The following is a 21585-nucleotide window of genomic DNA, read 5'->3' on the forward strand; positions in this document are numbered from 1 at the left end:
CTAGTACACACCTTAGTGTACTTTTTCCAGCTGATCAGCAATATAAAATTTAACCCCTGGAGAGGTAATTAGATGTTGAAAAATGTCACTGTCTGGTCTTCTCAATAATTTGCTGCAGCATCAGTGGGTTTAGTAAGTTCTCTGGATATCCCCTCACTAACAGAGAAAAGTATTCATGTTTTGCCCACAGTGCTCCTTATTTAAAGTGATCCCCCCAAAATAAAAAAAAAATGCACAGAACAGTGCTGATCCATTAAAAAGGGTTAGTTAAACTATTTTTTAAACAGTTGAACACTCAGTACAGATAGTGACAAGTTGCTCGTAAAATAGTGGCTGAACTGTATTAAAAAGGTTTTATTGCAATTATACAGAAGTTACAGCAATTTCAGAAATACATAAAGCTTTAAATGGTCAAGGTCAGTTTTCTTCTGAGCAATTAAGGCAACTGTCTCTTTAATCTAAACAGCAAGTTGACATTTTACCAGCCATGGATTAAACAAAAGAGAAAAACTAAGAACAGATTTAAACTGGCAGAACAGAATGCAGCTTTTAGTTTGTCCATATCTGGCAGAAATTCAGTGACTAATTACAGTGTATACCAATAAAATGCATCTATTAGAAAAAATATGTAAAAACAGGTGAAAATTTAGCTGGACTAAAGATATTTTAAATCTGAGTCTCCAGAAAACTTTAAGTTCTGTAGTGCAAAAATAAGAAGCTAAGGTATTCAGCACAGCTGAAACACATTACTGGTTTTGCCCACTTTCTTTGTACAAGAGTAATCTAGCCTCACCTCCTTCTCAGTCTAGTCAAGAAGCTAAACTAGATTTTAAAAAATGCCTTCCTTCCCTATATGTGCAGTTGAAAGATTGGTTTCAGTGGCATATGGCCAATTCTAGGGTGTCCAGAGACTAAATTGCACATTAATGTTGATTAAAATGAGATTCATTTCAAAACTTTAAGTGATCAAATGTACCTTTTGTTCTAACATACCAGTACATAAGTGGATGTTTCAAGTTAAAATAATAGTTGTTCCAACATTAAAATCAGTTTCTCCAATTTAAATTAGAACCAAATAGCCTCTTTTTAAAGCATGAAACTAACAGCAAAACATATCCAAGTATTTTACTAATATTCCATACACCCCAAATAAACTACATGTTCAAGTTTTAGCACTATAGTATTTTCTATGGAAATCTTTCCTCTCCAGTCCTAGCATCAGTGTAACAAAAATCACACCCCCTTTAATCCTGCACTTAAGGAATAACCATTTTTCAAACTCTTTTACCCCTAACTGAGGAATGAAAGCATTTGATAACTCCACTGTTAACAGGTCAAAAAATAGCTCCACATAACAAGCAAACAAAAATCCCCACCGGAGTAAAGACTATCATGAAAACAAGCATTAAAAATAGAATAGTTCAAGGGAACTAATTTTTCTTTAAAGATAATCAAGTTACAGAGTTAAGGCCCAAGCAGAAGCATTGGAAGTTTTAGTTACACAGTAAACTCTCAAAAAGCAACATAATATTCTTCTCTCAAACCTTATCTTAATCGTTGAATCCTATCAATGCTTAGGACTGCTGCTGTTCTCTGCAGCTGCTGACTTAGCACCCATTCTCTTCAAGTATGATAGGCTGTGGTTTTATATGCTTTATTTGAGCTTGCAGGCAACTTTTGGATTTCCACAGGCACTTTATTAATAAAAAAACACTCTCCTCATCAAAAGCACACTGAAAATATTTGAAAGTTCTGAGTTACACTAATGCACTAAAACATGTTTCTGTAACACAGCAGCTAAAGCTAAAACAACCCACTTTTGGTCAAGTGCATGTCACAAAGGTTTTGTTTTTGCAGGGCATTGAAACATGCAGCCACTTGCCTCTTAATATTTCTGTAGGTATTGCACTTTTTTCTTAAATTAAAAAAAATACAGTCCATTTTCTCTGAAGCATCTAGTAATTAAGATAGAAAAACTTAATTTCAGTGTGGCTTAGGACTATTACAGATGACTTTGTTCAACCTTTGGCTTTTTCAAGCATCCTACTATTAAAGCAGGCACTGAGACAAGCAGGAAGACAATCCAGACTATTGTCACTAGACTATCCACCTTCACACAACAAAAACTCCACCCAGCCCTGGTTTTATCCTACATGGTGAACTTGTGTCTGCTTTAAATTAAGTTACACTAAACATGGAATATTCTTTGCACTGACAATAAAGTTTCATCAAATAGATCTTAGAGAACCATTTACTTCTTGAAGTACTAGGTGGAAGTGATTTAAGAGAACTTATTCTAGTATATGAAGGATAGCAACTTAGGGTACAAGCACTTCAGAGCAGAGGAGTGTGCTGCAGTGCCACCAGTGCACCTGGACATGGCACCTGCTCTGCACGTTCATGTGTCTAGATGAATTAAGGGCATTATGCTCATGTAAGAGCTGACTACAGCAGGATTGCCATACCTGTCCCAGGCAGATACTGTCACAACTGTAAGCTCACAAGTAAGGGGCCTTTAACAAGAACTAAAGGCTCAGTGTTCTCTACGGATAGGAAGTGTAAGTACAGCTGCCCAAAAATGCCTCTCAGACAGATCTGGAAATGCATTGTCCATTATATACAACCAAAGGCAGGGGGAAAGGCAACAACAGTTTCTGCAACAGAAGGCACAAAATAAAACAACTATCTTAAGAAAAACTTGCTTGTGAAGCTTTCAAACAAAGCTAGAAAATTACTTTGTTGTTTCACAGTCTAAACGATCTACCCTAATGTTCTTTCACGTGTTTTTATAATGTCCTGCTGTGAACTGCCTTCACAATTTTGTTTCACTTCTCTTCTTCAGATAGTTACATGGTCATGTCCATCACAAGTTGTTTTTTTAAAGTTTCAGCAAAATACACATCTACAGTTGCATAATCAGTGTCCTCCTAATACAGCTTTGTCCGTTTCACATCCTCTCCCTCTGCCTCCAAAGCTTCAACAGTGGCAATGAAGCCAGAGAATGATTTTCTTTGAACTACCAGCCTGTCCCTTAATCCTACTTAGTACAATTCTTACATTTTGGACTGAGTTTCAGGAGATTAGCTATCCTAAAATGTGGAAAAATTTAGAATTGGACATGTAATTTAGAACAATATACACTTCTAATGTCTTCCTGTATTAAAATACTATTTTTGCAGGTTTTATATAAAACAAATAGAAAAGTGTTGTATCTATATAAAAAGCATTTGGAACAGGCTTAAAATGTTGAGAAATTTTGTTTTATTGAAAAGGTGTCACAACAGCTTTCCTTAGTGTTCATGTGCAATAAGAGAATACCAGCTCTTTATAATATTTGAGATTATTAGCACCATAAATGGATATGAGGTTTTTGAGTTTTAAAGATGTGGGTGGTTATCTAAATAGTCCAGCTGTATTCATTAGTACACAGGCTGACCATAAAAAATTTCAACTTGAATGTGCCAAGTAAACCACATAGGACAATTTCTTTAACATGTTTTTTACCAAATTCACAGTTGGCAGTGATCATGACAAGACAGCACCTCCGGAGAGAAAAGCAACCAGATGCTCCCATTATTGCTTTTTTTTAAGTACAGCTAGTGCAATAGTTGGTTTTGGTTTGGGTTTTTTTAACACAGTGAACAGATTTGCAGCACAGATCACAACTCTAGCTCTAGTATCTCTTGCACGTATACAGCAAACCATAACGCTCAGTTACCTAACAAAGCATCAGCTGTAAGTGTTATCCTGAACGTTTTACAATGTAAAAGCCAACTCTTGCTAATTGTGAAGAATTTATAAGAAAATGACACCCAGTTTGCGAAGACCAGTAGAAACTACAGCACCAAAGGTTTCCCAATTTGTTACTGTAGTAGTCTGCTGCATGGTATTTGCAGAATTGGACCCTAAAGCTACAGAACAGTGCCACCTTATCAGCTCCTTATCATGCGTGCATTACAGCATTCTTACATTAGCATGCAGAGTTCCTCAGCAGCCAACATCTCCTCTTGCCTAGTTTCTCCAAGGTTGGAAAAACTCCAGCTCCAAGTGACATACGGAGCTATGGATACACAGGATCCAACCTAGGAGAAGTTGTGCAAGAAAAGTTGCAGCCACAGTGAGGTCCTGTGCTGTTTTTAGGGAAGTCTTGAGTTTTCAAAGTCACACAAAAGCATGAGAACCACAGCCATCAAACCATTATTTCTGCTTTTACTTTCAGGTTTCTTGGTATAACCCTGACCTCAAAAGCTACCAGAACCCTTTTCATATCTCCTAAGTTCTCTCCTGAATCACAAAAATAAACACAAATGTGCCAAACATTTAAGAAGCAAGAACTGAGTCCTGAGGGAAAAGAAGTATGTCCTAGCATATTAGGCTTTGAAACCTGAAATTATTTTCACATACTAATTGTGCAAAGATGCGTCTGACAAGAATGCCTTTTGGCTTTAGGGTTAATTATGAGGCCTTCTCAAATTTAAATCCTACTCTTCTGTATTGAGCCATTTATAAAAGACAATTAGTAGAAGCAGATGTAGTTAGACAGGAGTCTAGAGCACCACAGGCTTCAGCATAAGCAGCATTTTGAGTGGCAACAAACTGAAAAAAGTGGAATGCAAACCCAATTTTTACAAAAGTAACAAAGCATTACTAGGTTACTCAAAATGTAAGACGGGTTGGAGCTCTGTAATATTGTTTAAAGTTCATACACAAACCATTCAATGGTAGAGTAAGCATTGAATAAGGTAAAAGTAAGCAGGGAAATAAATTTCCTCTTGGTATTCTCAGCACACCTGCCATCTTTAATGAGAAAAAAGATAATTTAGAAAACAAACAGTCACGCTCATCTTAAATGCGACTCACACCTGAAGTGACACCCAGTTTTATGTTCTGTTGAACTGGAATGCAGCTCTCTGATGACTAGTTTTACAGAGATTGGCCTTTTCAGCCCTATTTATCGTTTGGATTTGTAAGTGACCTTCACTTTTTAGCTATTGCCACCTTTAGTGCTGCACTGCCAGTCCAAAAGAAGCTGAAAAAGACAGGTAAAGATGGCTCACAGTCACCTGTAGAGTCAACCTGGTTTGCCTTCCTAGGGAAGCTGCTGTGTCCTGAATCCAATATTGCTTATGCCAGAGAAACCCCCTTCCACACTCACGTGCCTGCATGGTGTCTGGCCCCAACTGCTTGAGATGCTTTTATTTCAGACTCATTTCTGACTCTTTCTCTTAATTAAAAAACAACCACAACAACAACAAAAACCCCAGAAGTCATCTTCAAACATATTTCAGCAAAGATACTTTGTGAAAATTGATCTCAGTTGGTTCAAAGGAGATTCTTCTGTAGTAATTCTTTGCAGTGTCACAAATGCTAACCTCCTAAAGACCACATTATACTGAGAGAAACACAAGAGCAGACATTATTATTGTTTAGGCACAGCTTGAAAGAAGAGTATTTCTCCTAGGAGAAACCCATGCACAGACACTTTAAAACACCTGAGGTACTGTATCGAAGGGATCTGCAATTCTTCCATTGACATTTACCAGAACTAAAACCAGTTATGTTTAACCATACAGACAGTAGGAAAAGGACAAAACCACTCACTCCTCATCCAACAGAAGGACTGGATCAACCACTACAGAATCATTTGAAAAAGTGCAAACACTAACTATAATAGCATAATACAGCATCTTTTTTCAACTGTAGTACAAATAAGACTGCATGTAACATGCAGCCAATATAATTTTAATTCAAAAAGTCACACATTGCTCCCTCCTAGTAAGAAGTGGTCTGCCCTCTCCTCCTACTTAGCTTGCGTCATTAAGGTTAGTGCACAGCCAAGAGCCAAAGAAAACAAACAGCTAGCTATTTGCTTAACTCCAAGTCCTTTGCAATTAAAAAATTTTCACAGAAAAAAGTCAAGCCTTTGTAGATTTTTAATCACTGATTTACAGTAGAAAGGAATCCTCAACACCAGTATTTCATACACACATTAGAAACTGCACAGTACTGTTACTTCATCTTTAAACGTCATTCAGGCATTGAGTATTTAGTTAGGAAATTGAGATCAGAACTGGAAAGTTTCCCTGCAACACGTGAGCTACCTGTATCTAGCCTGACATTTGCATGTGCTGCTTTCTAGGTTATTAAGATTTAATCATATGGTTAAATCCATGGAAACTGAAGCCAAGTAGAAAAAAGCTTCAGCATGTTTTAAGAATTACAGCTCTTTGTTCTTGTTTTAGAAACTATTAGTGACAGCTTGTAGGAACAACTTATAAAAACTGCTAATAATATTTAAGTACTTTAATCTCCAAGCATCTCTCACTGAGTTGGGTTTTGTTTTTATATTGTAAGTTATGGATGAGAGCCAGCAGAGATACACAGCTGTACCACAGAATGATGTGCTTAATACTGCTGCTTCCCCTTTCAGGTCTGCGTTTTGGGGTTTTTTTTCAGAACTATTACAGAATTTAAATCTATACTTCTTACACATTAGGTGTAGTTTAAGCTCCATTTCATGCAAAATGCAATACATGATCCCATCTACTTCAGTGTTTTCATCTTCCTTCCTTTTCCTTATAAATACTACAACAAATGCCTTTGTCTCTATTTTCTGTTTCACAGCACTTCTCTCTGGATTCCAAGAAGCATCATAAAGTGGCACATGAAGGCTTACTTATAAGCCAAGTTATTTTAATGGCATGCTAGGATATTTTTCTCAAGTGCACTTAACCAGCAACACTCATTTGAATGATGCCTAATAGGAGTATTTACTTTTAAGATCCCTATTCTCAGTAACTGAATTTAAGACATTGATTTTACAATCCCTGGAAGAGAATACTTCAATACAGAAATGTTCAATCTTATAGCATCACTTGAGTTTTGTGTGCCCATATAAGAGTTCTAGGTAATTCCAAAACATGTATATTGTAAAAATATCAAGATGACAATGCAGCTCTACAACTATTAGACCTGCCAGTAAAGCAAAATGGTTCTAGTCCATCTGGCAGCTTGGACCCATTTTCAAAATTACCCCATGAGTCCTTAAGACTCAAGGTTTATGCATTAAAAACAAAACCAAAAAACACAACAACAACACCCCACCAAAACCATAAAAAAAAATAAAAACTCGTTAAGAAAGAAAAAAAATCCCTACAATCAAACAAAACCAACATAGAGCTATGGGAAAGTTCATTTGAAGTAAATGGAAAGACTTCACCTTGCACTGAAGTTAATGGATCTGTCTCTAGAACAGTAAAGCCCATCTAATGAAATGAGAAAAAGAATTTGGGTTAGTACCAAACAACTTAGGATAAACCGTCTAGCCAGATACTACTGATAGGAGAAAGCCAGAGATTGAACAGATTCTGATTTAAGACCCCAGTAAGTGGATTTGCAATAATCCAATTAAGAGAATGGTCTCATCTCTTTTAAGACTTCCCAGTTCTGTCTCTGTTGCTGAGCTTTATTTCTCTATTACATGAAGGTAGTGTATTTTAACAAACTTTTTTAGTCTCCTTCTGTCCCAACTGTTTTTTTAAGGAGGGCGGGAAACCCAGTACTAGGGTTTATAGCAGTGTTTAGCACAGCTATTTTTGCTACTACGCCACCTGTGGTGATCTTTCCAAGGAAACAGCAGCGAAGGATGATTAAATCCTTCAGTCAGTACCATTTATGTCCACATGGGAGCGCAAAGCACGTACCGAAAAAGGTCTCTATTTACAGCGCTCTCAAGTAGAAAATAACAATTTCTGGCTTTAGAAGTAAGCATCTGTACCATGACCACTTAGTAGCACATTTCTTTAAATGCTCAAGTTAACATTTTAAATCCGGATTTCAATTTACATTTGGCATTTTAAGAAAGCCCATCAGCATTTAAGTCATACTGGTAAGTCACGTGTACAAATGTAGTGGATTTTTTTACTAGGTGTCTGTAAAGTTCAACACGTAAATGCTCTTCAGTCGAGAAAAGCATGTTATAGTCACAGTAAAGGGGCAGCTCATGTGACTGACATCTGAGAACTATTACTGTAACTAGGAAAAAATAATTAGTGACACACCCCAAAGTATTGAGCATATACAGACCAAATAATATACTGATCACTTGATTGTAGACATAACCAAAGACCAAGTTACTCCTTTATACCTACTGCAATCTCTTGCCTCTTAGGATGAAACTACACTTTAAGCTTTGTCTACATTTGTATACAATGATCAAGATGTTAAAATCAGTATTTCTTATGTAGCAGTTGTGGTTTGTATTGGATAAACTACTATATCAGTAAGAACTAGAGTATACCCATTACTTACCCCATTTCATCACCTTACATACAGGTCTAAAGAGTCATCAAATACAGCTACACCATGCAAGTTTGTAAAAGCAATTAAAAACTATTGGGAGAATACAGAACTGGGGCTTTCTGCTAATTAAACACACACATACCCCTTTGAAAGCTTTCATACAATGGATAAATATTAAGCACTTAGGGGAAGACTGAGCCAGAAGAGCAATCAAGTATTTTGAGCCAGAGCTGCTACTTAAACTTTCCTTTTGTATTACAATACAAGTCTCTGTCAAATTTAGCAGTAGAATGAAAGCTCACACAGCCCAACAAAACAGAGTCTTTACTTGGTTCTATTTTATCACTTTCACATTTTTTTTTTCTTTCAGAAATAGGAATAAGTGTAAAAAAAACCCAAACACCTCATCCTGCACAAAGATCTGCTTTGCAGATCTACTACAGAAATCCCACTGAGGCATGGTGGTGGTTATGCAGACTATTAGATATCTAGACTATCAAAGTGTTTCTTTTTCAGACACCAGATGAAAACCACTGCTTAAGTTCCTTTGGTAATGCTTTTCATCCTGCTACTTTCGAGGCACGGTGACCACTAATGAAATCCATTCATAACTCCTAAAAGATAGTATTACTACAAGTAGATTAACATGACCATATTTAAGGTATCACAAAGCTTAGATTTTAGCTTAAAAAGTTATGATCTATGAAGCAGTACAGATATAACAAGTATCTTGGGAGATCTACTGACTGGTGTTGAACAGATTCATTTATATGATAGAGAAAAAGGATTCAGAAGTTTTTTGACACTGGCTTTTTAGCTGTTCAAGGTCTGCTAGAAGCAAGCAAATGAAAGCACAGATATGCCCATACACAACTTCAAGGGCATATTATCAGAATCTACTAAGGTCATTTTAAATAACAAAACCAAACATCATCAGAATTTCTTTCTTAACTAGGTTTTTCCAAAAATGCATTGAAAAGAACACTTTTTATTGTATTATTTTAATAATGCACAAAAATATTTGAAATGCACATCAAAAATATTCTCATGTACAACTCAGAGCAATGATCCCCTTAACTGAAATTGATTATATTTGAATACTCTGTATTTCATTTTATAACTTTAACTGAAGTTGTCATTATTTAAATTGTGTTCACACTTGCCACTCAATTCAAGACATTCTTAAAATATGCAGCATTTTGTTTATATTAGTATCACCTCAACACTTAATGCAGTTTCATCTTTTCATTAGGTTTTAGTGAAGATCTGAAAATAATATTGAGTTAACTGCAGAAATCAATACAGAATATAAATGGCTAAACATGGTGTGCTAATTTTCTACTTTGCTTTCACAACAATACAAAGCAACATAAACCAACAAGAAACAGGCAGCTATTAATCTGTGGGTTTGTTACATGTTCACCCCATGGTAACATCCCCCATTCTCAGCCAACTTGTTAAATAGCCATTTTAGCTGGACTGAAACCCTGGGGAAAAAAGGGAATCTACATTAGAGTTCTACCACAGTGTAATTTAGTATGAAATTATTTTAGGTTGTAATTGAAGACATGGTGCTATTGTAGGTATTTCACCTTAGCACTTTTTTGTTTGGTTTTTTTTTTTTTTAAAGTCACAGAAGTTTGTCAAGAGGTAAAAGACAAAGAAATTCAGTGGAGAATTACAGCTCCCAAGCAAACCTGCTACACAGCTTCAGCAAGAGATTGCTACTAAAATTAAAACATCTATTTCAAATGTAGCCCCTTTTGGACCTGGCCTTGCATTCCTCAAGCAGGTGAGAGCTGTACAACTTTTGCCTGCATCAAGAACACTATGACCGCTCTTCCCAGAAAATAATTTTGTTTAAGGTATGTGCTTTTGTGTATATATGCATCTCTATACACTGATAGGCACTGTATATCTATATACACAAGGCCAGCTACAATTCAAGATTTAGATGTTGAAACTGTGTCCCGTATTAAAGATAAAATTTTAGGCCTCTTGAGCTCTGATATTAGCAGCTATTTCTAATTTGCAAATTCATCAGGTAGCACAACTGTTTAAATATAAAATTACTAATAAAAATGTAAAAACTGGCATATAGTAGAATACATGGGAGTTAATGGTGTTAAGCAGTATTTTCGGGTTCTAAGATATTCATACCTGCAGTGCATAAAAAAGTCAGACTCGCTTCCAGCTGTAACATTCACACAAAGGCCTTACCTTCATTAGCAAGAATAATGCAATAAACCACTCCCCACAATTGTGTTATTATTTTATACACCTCAATATGCCAATATTATGCCTTTACTTTGCCACATTTTAGCATGTTTTTGCCCTTACGCACTCCAGAGCTCTGAGGAGGAGACTTTTGGGTGCTTCTGTGGATGAGTGATAGTAATGGAAGTGTTACTGTGGTCTTTGGCACCTCTATCTCGTTAATAAAGCAACGTCCTGCTCCATTTTTTCTTTAATAAAAAAATCCCATCAGTGGTGCATTTCATTAGCACTGAAGAGTAGAATAGGTCTGAACAGTCTGATGAGAGGAAAACATCTGAAATGCAATATATGTGTCTACAATTGTCTTTCCATCAATTGCACAGAAGCTTGGTCCACTTCTTCAGTTACAGTCTTCTTAAGAACTTTGGTTACAGCATTAATGTTTCAGTAAAAAAAAATCAAAAATGAAAAATCCAGAGCAGATGCTTTCCTTCTTTTCTTCAGGTAGATTTTTCATTGTCCTCTCCTGTCTTCTGAACCCGTGAATACTTTTTGCATGAAGATTTGAAGCAGCTGGGAGGCCAAGATATCGGCCAGGAAAAACTGCAAGGAACAGAGCCTTGCACATTCTTCTCGAAGAAATAAAATATTGGATACCACCATGCTCGAGAGAGAAAATTTGTCTGCGAAGACACCTTTAAAGTCTGTATTGGCACAAGCATGTAAAGAGAAAAAGGCAACTGTCAGTTTCAAGGCTTATAATCAAATACAATTAGTCAAGACAACAGCAAAAATGCAAATGCATTTACATGCACTTCTGCAAAGAAAGTACTTTAAGTATTTAGCCTACAAAACAGAGAATTGAGATAGACATTATAGTCCAAATGCATACTACAAACTGAGCAACTTTACCACAAAGGGATGTTGCTGTGCAAAATTTGGGGCACCAAAGCACTCAGGCCTTTTTCAATAAGAGTGCTTTCAGGCATGTCATGTTTCCAATGATGAGTAATAGTTGAGAATTAGATTAAACAGGCTTAAGAGTTATGCTTCTACTTGAAAGTGTTGAAACAACAGCAGCAGCAACCTTCTGAACAGTGCACCTTTAATGACATTTACCCAAGAATTGTCACTAGAATTGTAGGACTGTCTAGGTAATTTCAGATGGCCAGAAATTTTATTACTCAACTACTGCTTATTCATAACCTGAGACAAAGGGCCATTCAATACATCAACTACAGCATTAAAACCTCAAAAGCTCAAAAAGTATTTTTAATACAAATTAATATTATTTACATAAATGACAATGAAGTTAAACTCCTTGCTCATTCTGTTTAAACTTCAATATGGGACATCTATTTTTATTCTGAAATTAAGAATCAACTTTCACCTTTAGGCAATTTTAACAAATGCAGGTTACACATTGACTGTGAAGATATTTGCCACACACCTTTTCGTTAGCCATTGAGTGGTACCACCAAAAGAGCCGTGTGGTGATATAGTAGGCAATGATGACATCTACAGTATAGTGTTCATGAGCAACCAGGATACAAATGATGCCAGCAGCACTCATCAACCAGCAGATTAAGTGATACCACCAGAAATGACGTGGTGAGTCTGTGAGACAGGGAAAAAACACAGCAAAAAGCCATCTCTGTTATTCTAACAATCCACAAAATAAAGGGGAAAAGATAAAAAAATTCATTTAAGGCTACTTAATTTGAAAACATAACTCATATCACACTGGTACAGACCCCTTGCTTTGATTTGCATGAATCTACATAATGAATTTAGCAAACTTACTGAGGTGTTCTTTTTAAAGTGAGCACAAGATGGGTTAAGTTAGACAACACTGCCACCCATTTTCTAGTCAAATTAAGTTTTCCAGTTAAATCACTTCTAGGATTTGGGGTGCAGAGGAAGAGAAAACTGAGGTAAAACATACACCCAAGTTAAATAACCAAAGTGTATTTAATCTTTTCTTTTCACAGTCTACATTTGAGTAAACTCAAGTCTCTAGAATTGATACAACCTCAGCAGAGACCACAAATAAAACAGAAAAAGACACTCATTTTAATTCTTAGGTTTTAATTAGTTTGCATGAAGCCTCAGTTCTGTGAAACAAAATACACTGAACAGAAAAGGCCAGTATGTGAATCTATACTATTTAATGAAAGATGTAACAAACAGGAGCAAAGCTATTCAAAATGGAGTTCAGCCACTTCAGTGGCAAAGTTCTCCTGTATTTCTTTCCCCGTTGAAAAATGCCCTGAGCGTCACCACGACTATTCATAACTTCTGACAGGCTAACTGGCTTCATTTCACTCACAGTGGGAGGTTTTGGTGCCTCTTGCTTTGTGGGGCAATGGTCAGCCTTTACTTTCCCACAATACCAGCAGAAAAGTTACTTATCTCAACAAGCCTACCCAGTAGGCTGTCAGAGGCCTATGCAAAATAATAACTGTAGGGCCACTTTTGATACAAGTCTCAAATTCTTTAAACTCTCCCCAAAACACTGCAGACAGATCACCTACTGATTTTTTTTTTTTTAAGATAAGACAAGCAATCTCAAGAAGTTGATGAAAACAGCATTGAGCAAGACAGACATACTAAGGCTAAAAATACTGAAAATATGAAGAACTATTCTGGTGAAAAATGTGGTGTGCAGAAAATAAGTTTAAAAAATGGTAGAGTATGAAAGGAAGAGAACAGCAGAGCAAAAACTCCACTAAGCCAGACATAAAAACCTCAGAATGTTTCTTACACCAAAGACATGTTACCAAAAAAGACCACCATAAGCAGTCTCTAATTCAGAGCAATTATAGGGCTTATGACCCGGTTCAGGTAACATTTTGATCATTACATGGGAGGTAAAAAAAGGAAAGCTATGCATTTCTCACTTATAGAGCACAATTTCAGTGAAATTTATGCCTAACAATTAGGCAGCAGTTAAAGAGCTTATTACAAAAATTTGTATGATTAAATTTCTCCGATCCCTTATAGTATAAAGTACAGGAGAAACTAGCCCAGAAAATACTGGGTTGTCTTCATCTTTTCTGGTACAATTTGGTATGTGAATAGCATTAAAATACAATGTAACAGACAAAACAAGGCAAACAAACAACTCTTACTAGGATATTTTCCTAATATTGCTCTGGTAATTTTGGTAAGTAACAAATGCCATTTCCGCAGTAATATTCGCATCACAGGAAGGACCTAGGTCTAAGAATCATCAGACTATAATCAGCATCTTAAATCACTGCTCAAAGAACATTTCAAATCTGCAGTTTGGAGTCTATCACATTCAAGAGGCCCTTTTATATTGCGGTTTTTGTTTAAAGCAGAAAGCAGTATTGCAGGACCTTGTTCTCTCAGCATTTTAATAAAAGGAAGGCATCAAACTAATGCTGGTTAGTCTTAGTTTTGTTTCAGTGAGAATTACACATTCCGATAAGCCAAGCTAGCATTTGCATAGTCTGGAATACAACAATAGGAGGGAAGATTCCAACTCCAAACATGTCAACTGAGAAGGGAACTCCCCACTACATATTCCTGAGTGGTCAAGCTCCCAGGATAGAAGCACTGCTTACTGTTTATTGGATTTAGAAATCAGTGCTAAGTTCTCTAACACTTCAATAGATGCTATGGGTGCAGCACAGAAGATTTTTTCCTCCCATGCCCCAGAGCAATATGATGCCAGGGAGGAAACCATAACTGCATCTTCTGCATGCTTGCCAAATTCTTATTAACTACAAGAAGCATTAAGTAGGACACTCAAGCACAAGACATCCAAAGAGCATGAATCAACTTTCTACTGTTTGCAGTAACTAATGTACATCACGCCTGAGGAAAGTAACTTTGCTTCTGGATACAGTGTAAGTGTGCAGTGATGCTGTGTTCAAGCCACAGAATTCCCTACCAACCCCTATAGCTAACCTGCACAGAGTTGGTGTGCACAATTACTACAGCATGCTTTATCCAAAATTTAAATAACCTGTCAACGAATGATGAAAAGCTATCTTGTTTTAATCAAGCAATAAACACTTAAATAAAGATAGAGGTGACATGTTTAGCCACATGAGCCCTTAATTAAAGCCCACAACACTTTTAGTCAGCCTTACCACAATCCCATCCCATGAGGCCACCATTAAGCATGTGGAAGACAAGAAGGTGATCAAGAGTAGTTAGCATGTATTCACCACAGGGAAGTTATGCTTCCCTCATTGGAAACACTCAAGAACTGGCTGGACACAATTCTGTGCAATGTGCTCTACAGAACTCCGCTTGAGCAGAAAGGTTGGGCTAGATAACCTACAGTGGTCCCTTACAACCTTAACCATTTTATGATTTTACTACAGCTGCAGTTCCATTTCGACTCGATTTGTGTTTCAAACCCTTATAAATAGTCTGTGAACAAGTGACAAGTAACTTTTGGAGGGTAGCAGTTTTACACGTACTTTTGTCATTCGTTTTCCCAGTACAATGAATACGAACAAGAAAGTGCACTGAAATACAATCACTTACACTCTTTGATGAACAGATAGACCAGCGTTAATACTACAGTGTGTCCACTAAACAGGAAGTCTCCACACAGGATGTGTGATCCAGTTATGGACAGACCACCACCAGAAATCAGTCGCAGGATTCTCTGAACCTTTGCCTGAGAGTCTCCATTCAACTAGAACACCAGAAAGAAGTATGAAATAAATTAAGATCCACCATAAGTGACTCAAGTAACCTGCTTGCCCAAACACATGTAGAGTCAGGGAGACAAGGATAAAAGGACAAATTACTTTCATTTTCCTTGGGTTTCTTTCACGTATTCTTAAACAAATAAGCATTCATTTCAAGGTGGACAGGTGATAAAGATCAGTTTGGTAATACTAGCATTCTGTCTATGCTTTCCCAGGCTATTTTAAAATATGCATTGTATGAGAAGGAGATGCAGAATATAATGAAAAGGTAAACATTAAAAATTTGTAAGGTCACATCTCTCACAACAGCAGTTGACAGAATGAATGAAACCCATTAAACACTGGTACAACCTTGCATACTGACTCTGTTCAGAGCTGACCAGTATTTCTACTGAGTAAAAACCTCAAACTCGCTTCATTTCAGATTTAGTTACAAACTCAGTCAAGACTTAACTCATATTTGGAGGATGTACGTTTTTAAAGCATGTATTAGGACCAGCTTTTGATTTCTCATAGATATTAGGCAGTTTTATCTAGCTGTTTCAAATTACTCTAGAAAAAAAAACACCAAGAAAAATGGATAAATGTGTTTTCCATAGTCAGAAAAATATTCACATATGACAAAAGAAATCCAGAAGAATTACCATGAAGTGTTTTTCCCAAGTTCATGTAATTCATCCTGGTTTAATTCTAGCAAAATGCACTTTCAGCAGAGACATTCGCATTTTCCTTTGATCACCTCTTCTCACTCCTCAATACACAGTCTACTACAAAGTCATTCCCCAAGCTATTAGAACAAAACCATTAAATCTGTACAATAGCGGCAGTTAAATAAAGCATTTTCAAATAGACATGGATTCATAAGAGATTGTCTCAATGTAGAAGACAACAGCTATGATGCTGTAACTCAAGACTGGAAATCTTATCCAAGAGGTGACAAATTTATCCCCCCCCACTAAACAGGAAATACTTTTTTTCAGTACAGCCAACACAGAGTTTGCTCCAAGGAATTTTAGGTCTACAACTTTGTATTAGTAACCTAAAGTGGGAGTAACAACTCCTTTATGTCACCATTTAACTCCAGCATCATTAAACTTTTAAAAAATTTTTGAGAAACTATTTGCACACCAATGTTTCTATACGTATCAGTTCATTTACGCAGCTGAACTCGTTTAAGTCACATTTCTATACATTTTGCAGGCTGGAAGCAGAAACAGGCAGCTGACGTCATGTATTGCAATAGCTCTTGACCAAATAGTGTGAGAAACTAGGCAAAGCATGTAACAGTGTGGGTTTTTAAAGGGATACAGCAACACAAGCTGGCGTATCAGCCCATGATTTACAGTATTGCCCTCGGGTATCCTACCAAATAAGAAAAAATATTGCTACAGTATTAAGAGTGATTAGCTTGAGCCTCAGAAGCAAGTTGATTGATTTAGTAGCAGCATGATTTCAACCTAAGATGTTCTGAAAGGGAGCACCCAACTGCATCAACTTGAGGCTCTGTTACCACGCAAGTTTTGGTTTATCAGTATTTATGTTTCTGAAGACATCAACTGAAAGTAATTTCTGTTATTTAGTAAGACCTGAAACATTATCTACTATTTGTTCCAAGGAGCCATCAGGACTGATGCAGAGACTAAGGCACGAAGGAACAGGCAAAGATTCTTACCTTTGGCGCACACTGAAAATGCATTCCAGGCACAGGTAAGGTGGTAACGTACATGGTAATGCAGCGGTACAGATACAAAGTTCCTATTATAAAAAAGAACCTTCGTCCCACTATTGATCTGAAAGTAAGGAAAGGGGGGGGAAACAGATTGAATGCAAAGTTTACATGCAGGATATTCAACAGTTATGGAGCTTTAGCTTCATTAGATAGCTAAATCCTTAGAATGAAAGAGCAGCTTCAGACCATACACTTCTCTGAATCAAATATTAAAACGTCCCTCTTCAGCTTTTAGTCTTGTTAGCTCCTTACAGTGTGAAGCTCCCACCAATTTAACATGGCCTCAGTCTAGCTTACAGGTGAGGTCAGGCAGTTTTCCTCTACTCAGTGACCTTTTCCTTCTAGTCTCGTACTATAACCACATTATCAATTAAAATATATATAGTTTAGGCAAACAAAGACACAGAAGAAAACTTCTATTTAGCTGTAGAGGACAGTGGGCTCTTCCTCAAATATGGATGAGATTTTCTTACATCATGATTTCCTCAGTTTGAACATCCCCAGGTCAGTGAACACACTTTGAAAGGCCAGTGTCAGAATAAATTTGATTAGTACAACATAGGTGTCAAATTCAGAATTCAAAAACATTATTCAATAATCAGAAAACCTGTATTTCCTTATCTGGCATGGACACTAGAACATTTTGTAAACAAGCCATCCCTTTGTTATTTTCCTGCCAGCCCTATTCAGCAACATTGTCAGGGATTTTACTATACGATTTCTTTGACCTGAAATGAGCAATATAAACATACAGCAGAGAAAAAAAATATTGCTAACTTACTTGTATCTAAGAAACAACCACTGGAATATCCATAATCCAAGTAGTATCATTCCATTTATTTCTGATACAGAAAAAGCCCATTTCACACGATCAATGTAATCAAAAAATTTGTCAGGCAAGGGAGGGCTTAGCTCCTTTGGAGGTACTCTCTCATGGACCACAGTGATCATGACAGTTGTTAATATCAAGTTGAAGAGAGCATAGACAAAGGCAATGCCTGTTTTCCACCATTCCAGAGGAAATTTGTTCCTAGATTCAGCAGGCATAGCAATCTGGATGTAATCAGGATACTTCTTTGCTGTTTTTCGCAAGCCATTAGACAAGCCCTTTGGTTTGCTAGTGCCATTTTTGTTCTCTTCACTGACTGAGAGAGTAGGTCGTGAGTAGCCATTAGAAGTCTCATTTGGCTGACCCTCCATATGCTCCTCAAGCTTTGCTGTCTCAATGGTATTCATTTCCAAGCTGTATGGCCTAAGAGGCTTTATTAGTGACCAATTTCTGGGCTCTGAGCTCTGTTATTCCTCAAAGTCCGATGTTCTTGTTCCTAGATGACTTCTGTAGAACTCTAAAATGCATCCATTGTGCTTTCAAAGGAATTTGTGAAGACAAATCTTTCTTCTAGAGCTGAATCATCTGCAAAAAGACCCCAAAACAGATACTGAGGACCTTCATAACCAGTAATGTGACAGTAAACAAAATATTCTCAGAATAGGCATTTTTAAATATTTAAATTCCATCCAAGTCTACTTACAAACACAGTCAAAAGGCAAATTACTGTGAAATAATTCAAGCCAACTCCTACTTGATAAATCTTGTATCACTTTAAGAACTAGTACCAACTTAGGCTTAGGGTATTTTTAAAGGACAAGATCCACAGACTTTAATGATCATGACATCACATGCTTTAACACTTATCAGAATTAAGGCTAATCCATATTTGTGGCAACACTGAATTTTCCTGCTTAGAGATATTCCATGCAAAATATCCTGGGTTTGACCATAAGGTTGCTACAGATATTAATATGGGTTGCCCATACAGATCAGACAAATCTTGTCAGTTCAGGTGATAGGACAAAAACCAGAAGGGCACTATAGAATTCAATTTTGTAGGGCATTAATTAATTTAGATTCATCTAGAAAATCTGCTCAATAGATAGCTTCATTAAATTTTATTAGATCTAAATGAGTATTCCATCAAGTCAAAAATGCATTTATATAACCACTGTAATACCCACTAAATGTCTTAAATTTCAGATAATTAAGAAATATACCCCTGGATTCAACTCTTAGTTTTGGTACGCTATACACAGAACAGATGACAAATGAACCTGCATTTGTCTTTCAGCTACTTTAAAAAAAAATGTATTTAGACAGTTCTTAAACAGGAACAAATAGAAATAGTCATTATTACTCAGGATTTATTTCAGGCTGCACTGGCTAATTCATAAAAGTTTTGTAAGCTAAAAACACAGGTAAGTGCATATGTTTTATAACTTCGATTTTCTACAAGGAGAAAACAATGAAGTTCATCTCCCATGAACAGACATGTCATTAGTAAAAAAAAGGCCATTTCCCCATCTTTCAAGTTCTGTGAAACCACTTACTCACCACAGTTGGGATGTACATATTTTTCTTACTCTCTTTAGCTCCTATGGTAAAAATAGTATTACCATGTACAAATTGCTCCCTATCTACCAGTAAATTGTGATTCCCTGTTATTTTAATGGTTCCTGTAAGCGCAGTTCAGCACTGCTACCCCCTCAAGTCTCTGCATGGCAACACAGACTGCCAGTTTGCCATGTTTTGCATAGAATTAAGTCATCAGGATGGCAGCCAGAGCTGCCAGTCTCCCTAACCATATGCCACAGGACTTGGCTTAAAAGCAGGCAACCTGCTTATAGGACCATTGTAAACCAAAAAGAGCCCGGAAAGTTAAGTGATTGTGTTTTGGTCCCTCCAGCTTCATCCCATCCAAACAGAAAAGACATTTAACATGGTCAGCACATAAATCTCACTGATTTCCTGGGTCCTACTCCAACCATTGAAAAAGAGAAGAGGTAAAAGTTCAGACCCCTTATATGAGATTCATACAAATACTACTGAAATAGCCAAGGCGCATTTTGAAATTTATGCCCCAGCAGTGTTTCTGAAATCCACTGTCATTAGTTAACCTCTAAATTCCTGATCAACAAGCCTATGATAACTATCCACACAATACACACAAACAACCAAGCAAACACGTGGTTGTTTTGATGCTTTTTCTCCCTCTTACCGATCATATTGTGATCCCTGCACCTCTAAGAAAAGGGCATGTTTAACCCATCAGCCAGGTAACAACTTCTCTGATGCCTCCTACAACTAAAAATACCCTTTTAGAGCATCTACAAAAGCAACAGCCTTATTCAAAACTGTACCAGAATAATAATTGCGCTTTCACAAGTTTTTTTCTTAACACACACATACTCTTCTATTCCTTCTGTCTGCTAAAGTTAAGCGTATGACAGAACACTTTAGTGACAGTAGAGAAAAAAATCTGAACCTAATTGCTTATGTTTTGGAATGCATGTATCTAACATACATCTACTAAGTCAAGACCCCACTTCTCACCATTATATAACAGATAGTCAGTGAGGCAGCAGTCAGCAAAACCTGGTAAATTTTGCATCATGTGCACTTGAAACATTATTAGAATTATGCATTTACTGAGAGCAAACTACCTTAGTTATTTCCTTCTCTTCCCCACATATACCTAACCTAGTATGCCTAGTGACATAAGTGAAAGATTTTACTTTCAGATGTTTAATGACATCCAAGTAAGCCTTCAAGATCAAAGAGTATCTGAAGTACAGATGAACAATAACCTAAGAACCTAAAAAGTAGAGTGCTTCTCATATTCCCATATTAACTTATTAAGCAAAACAATTATAGCTACAGCTTGCAGGAGAAAGTTGTGTTCCTTCCTGGTACTTTTAAATGGATTGTAAGGCATATTGATCAACCATTTCTGATGGCTCATCAAGATTATTTCAAGCAGAGTGCATACTGCGGCCAAAAGTTTGTTTGCATTGATAATTAAAGGTGCTACATATCATCTGATGAGTGCTCTGTGAGAAGGTAAGTGCTTCCCCTTATAGTACCTTTTCAACCTCTTTCTCCCACATTCTTAAAGAAATTAGCAACTCTATTGATGAAAAAGACAAAAGTCTCTCTTGAAGCTCTCAGTCCCTTGCTGCCAGTCTGACTGGCCAGCAAAGTGACAGATACAGAGCACAAACAGCCTGATCATCCTCTGTTACCGGCTGTAAAAGAAACTCCCCAGAAGTACACAGGTTCTTCTGCCAAGTTCCTGTCCCCAGTTCATATATCCATTCACATACCCATAAGGGGTGTGGTACCTTTTAGCTTCATATTGTCCTTATGATCCTTTAGATAAAATATCCTTTTGGCTTTTTTTTGTCAAATTCAAAACATCCCCATAGCAAAACTAGAAGAGGCCCACAAACTGCCTAGTAGAAGGCCTTAGAATTCTACAGCAACCATGCAGCAACACTTATATCTGGCCATCTTGCCAACACCTAGGTCTGAAAAGCACACTAAATTGCTCTAAAACAGGAAGCAACTACTGGGGAAGCCTCAGACTCACAGAAAACTGGCCAAGTAATCCAAAAGGATAAATAAAATTCCCATAAGGAATACCTCCAAGTTTTCAGAACAAAACTTTGGTCTTTTCGGAATCACTTCTATACACTCTAAAAATAAGTGTTACCTCATCAAGAAGCAGAGCTTCTTAACCAGCTTTAGAGCAGAAATCCCAACTGCCTCAAGGAACAACATATTCCAAAGAAAATCTTAAGAATTAAAAA

At 36.8% G+C, this 21585-nt stretch overlaps 1 protein-coding gene across 3 annotated transcripts in view; it reads right to left on the reverse strand.

Moving 5' to 3' along the window:
• Window positions 1-319: 319 nt before the first annotated feature.
• The window catches only part of SGMS2 (sphingomyelin synthase 2), a 43896-nt gene continuing 22630 nt past the window's right edge, over window positions 320-21585 (reverse strand). For all 3 annotated transcript variants that reach the window (XM_066186260.1, XM_066186262.1, XM_066186263.1), the window contains 5 exons: window positions 17723-18355; window positions 16885-17002; window positions 15043-15196; window positions 11969-12135; window positions 320-11222 (listed from right to left, as the gene is read on the reverse strand). In XM_066186260.1, the coding sequence (XP_066042357.1) occupies window positions 11019-11222; window positions 11969-12135; window positions 15043-15196; window positions 16885-17002; window positions 17723-18177 (1098 nt within the window). In that variant the 5' untranslated portion in view covers window positions 18178-18355 and the 3' untranslated portion in view covers window positions 320-11018. The remainder of the gene's footprint in view (window positions 11223-11968; window positions 12136-15042; window positions 15197-16884; window positions 17003-17722; window positions 18356-21585) is intronic.

This window comes from Chamaea fasciata, unplaced genomic scaffold (genome assembly GCF_029207755.1).
Source record: "Chamaea fasciata isolate MVZ Bird 193981 ecotype frontalis unplaced genomic scaffold, bChaFas1.0.hap1 SCAF_6, whole genome shotgun sequence".
In the NCBI taxonomy this organism is placed as follows: Eukaryota; Metazoa; Chordata; class Aves; order Passeriformes; family Sylviidae; genus Chamaea; species Chamaea fasciata.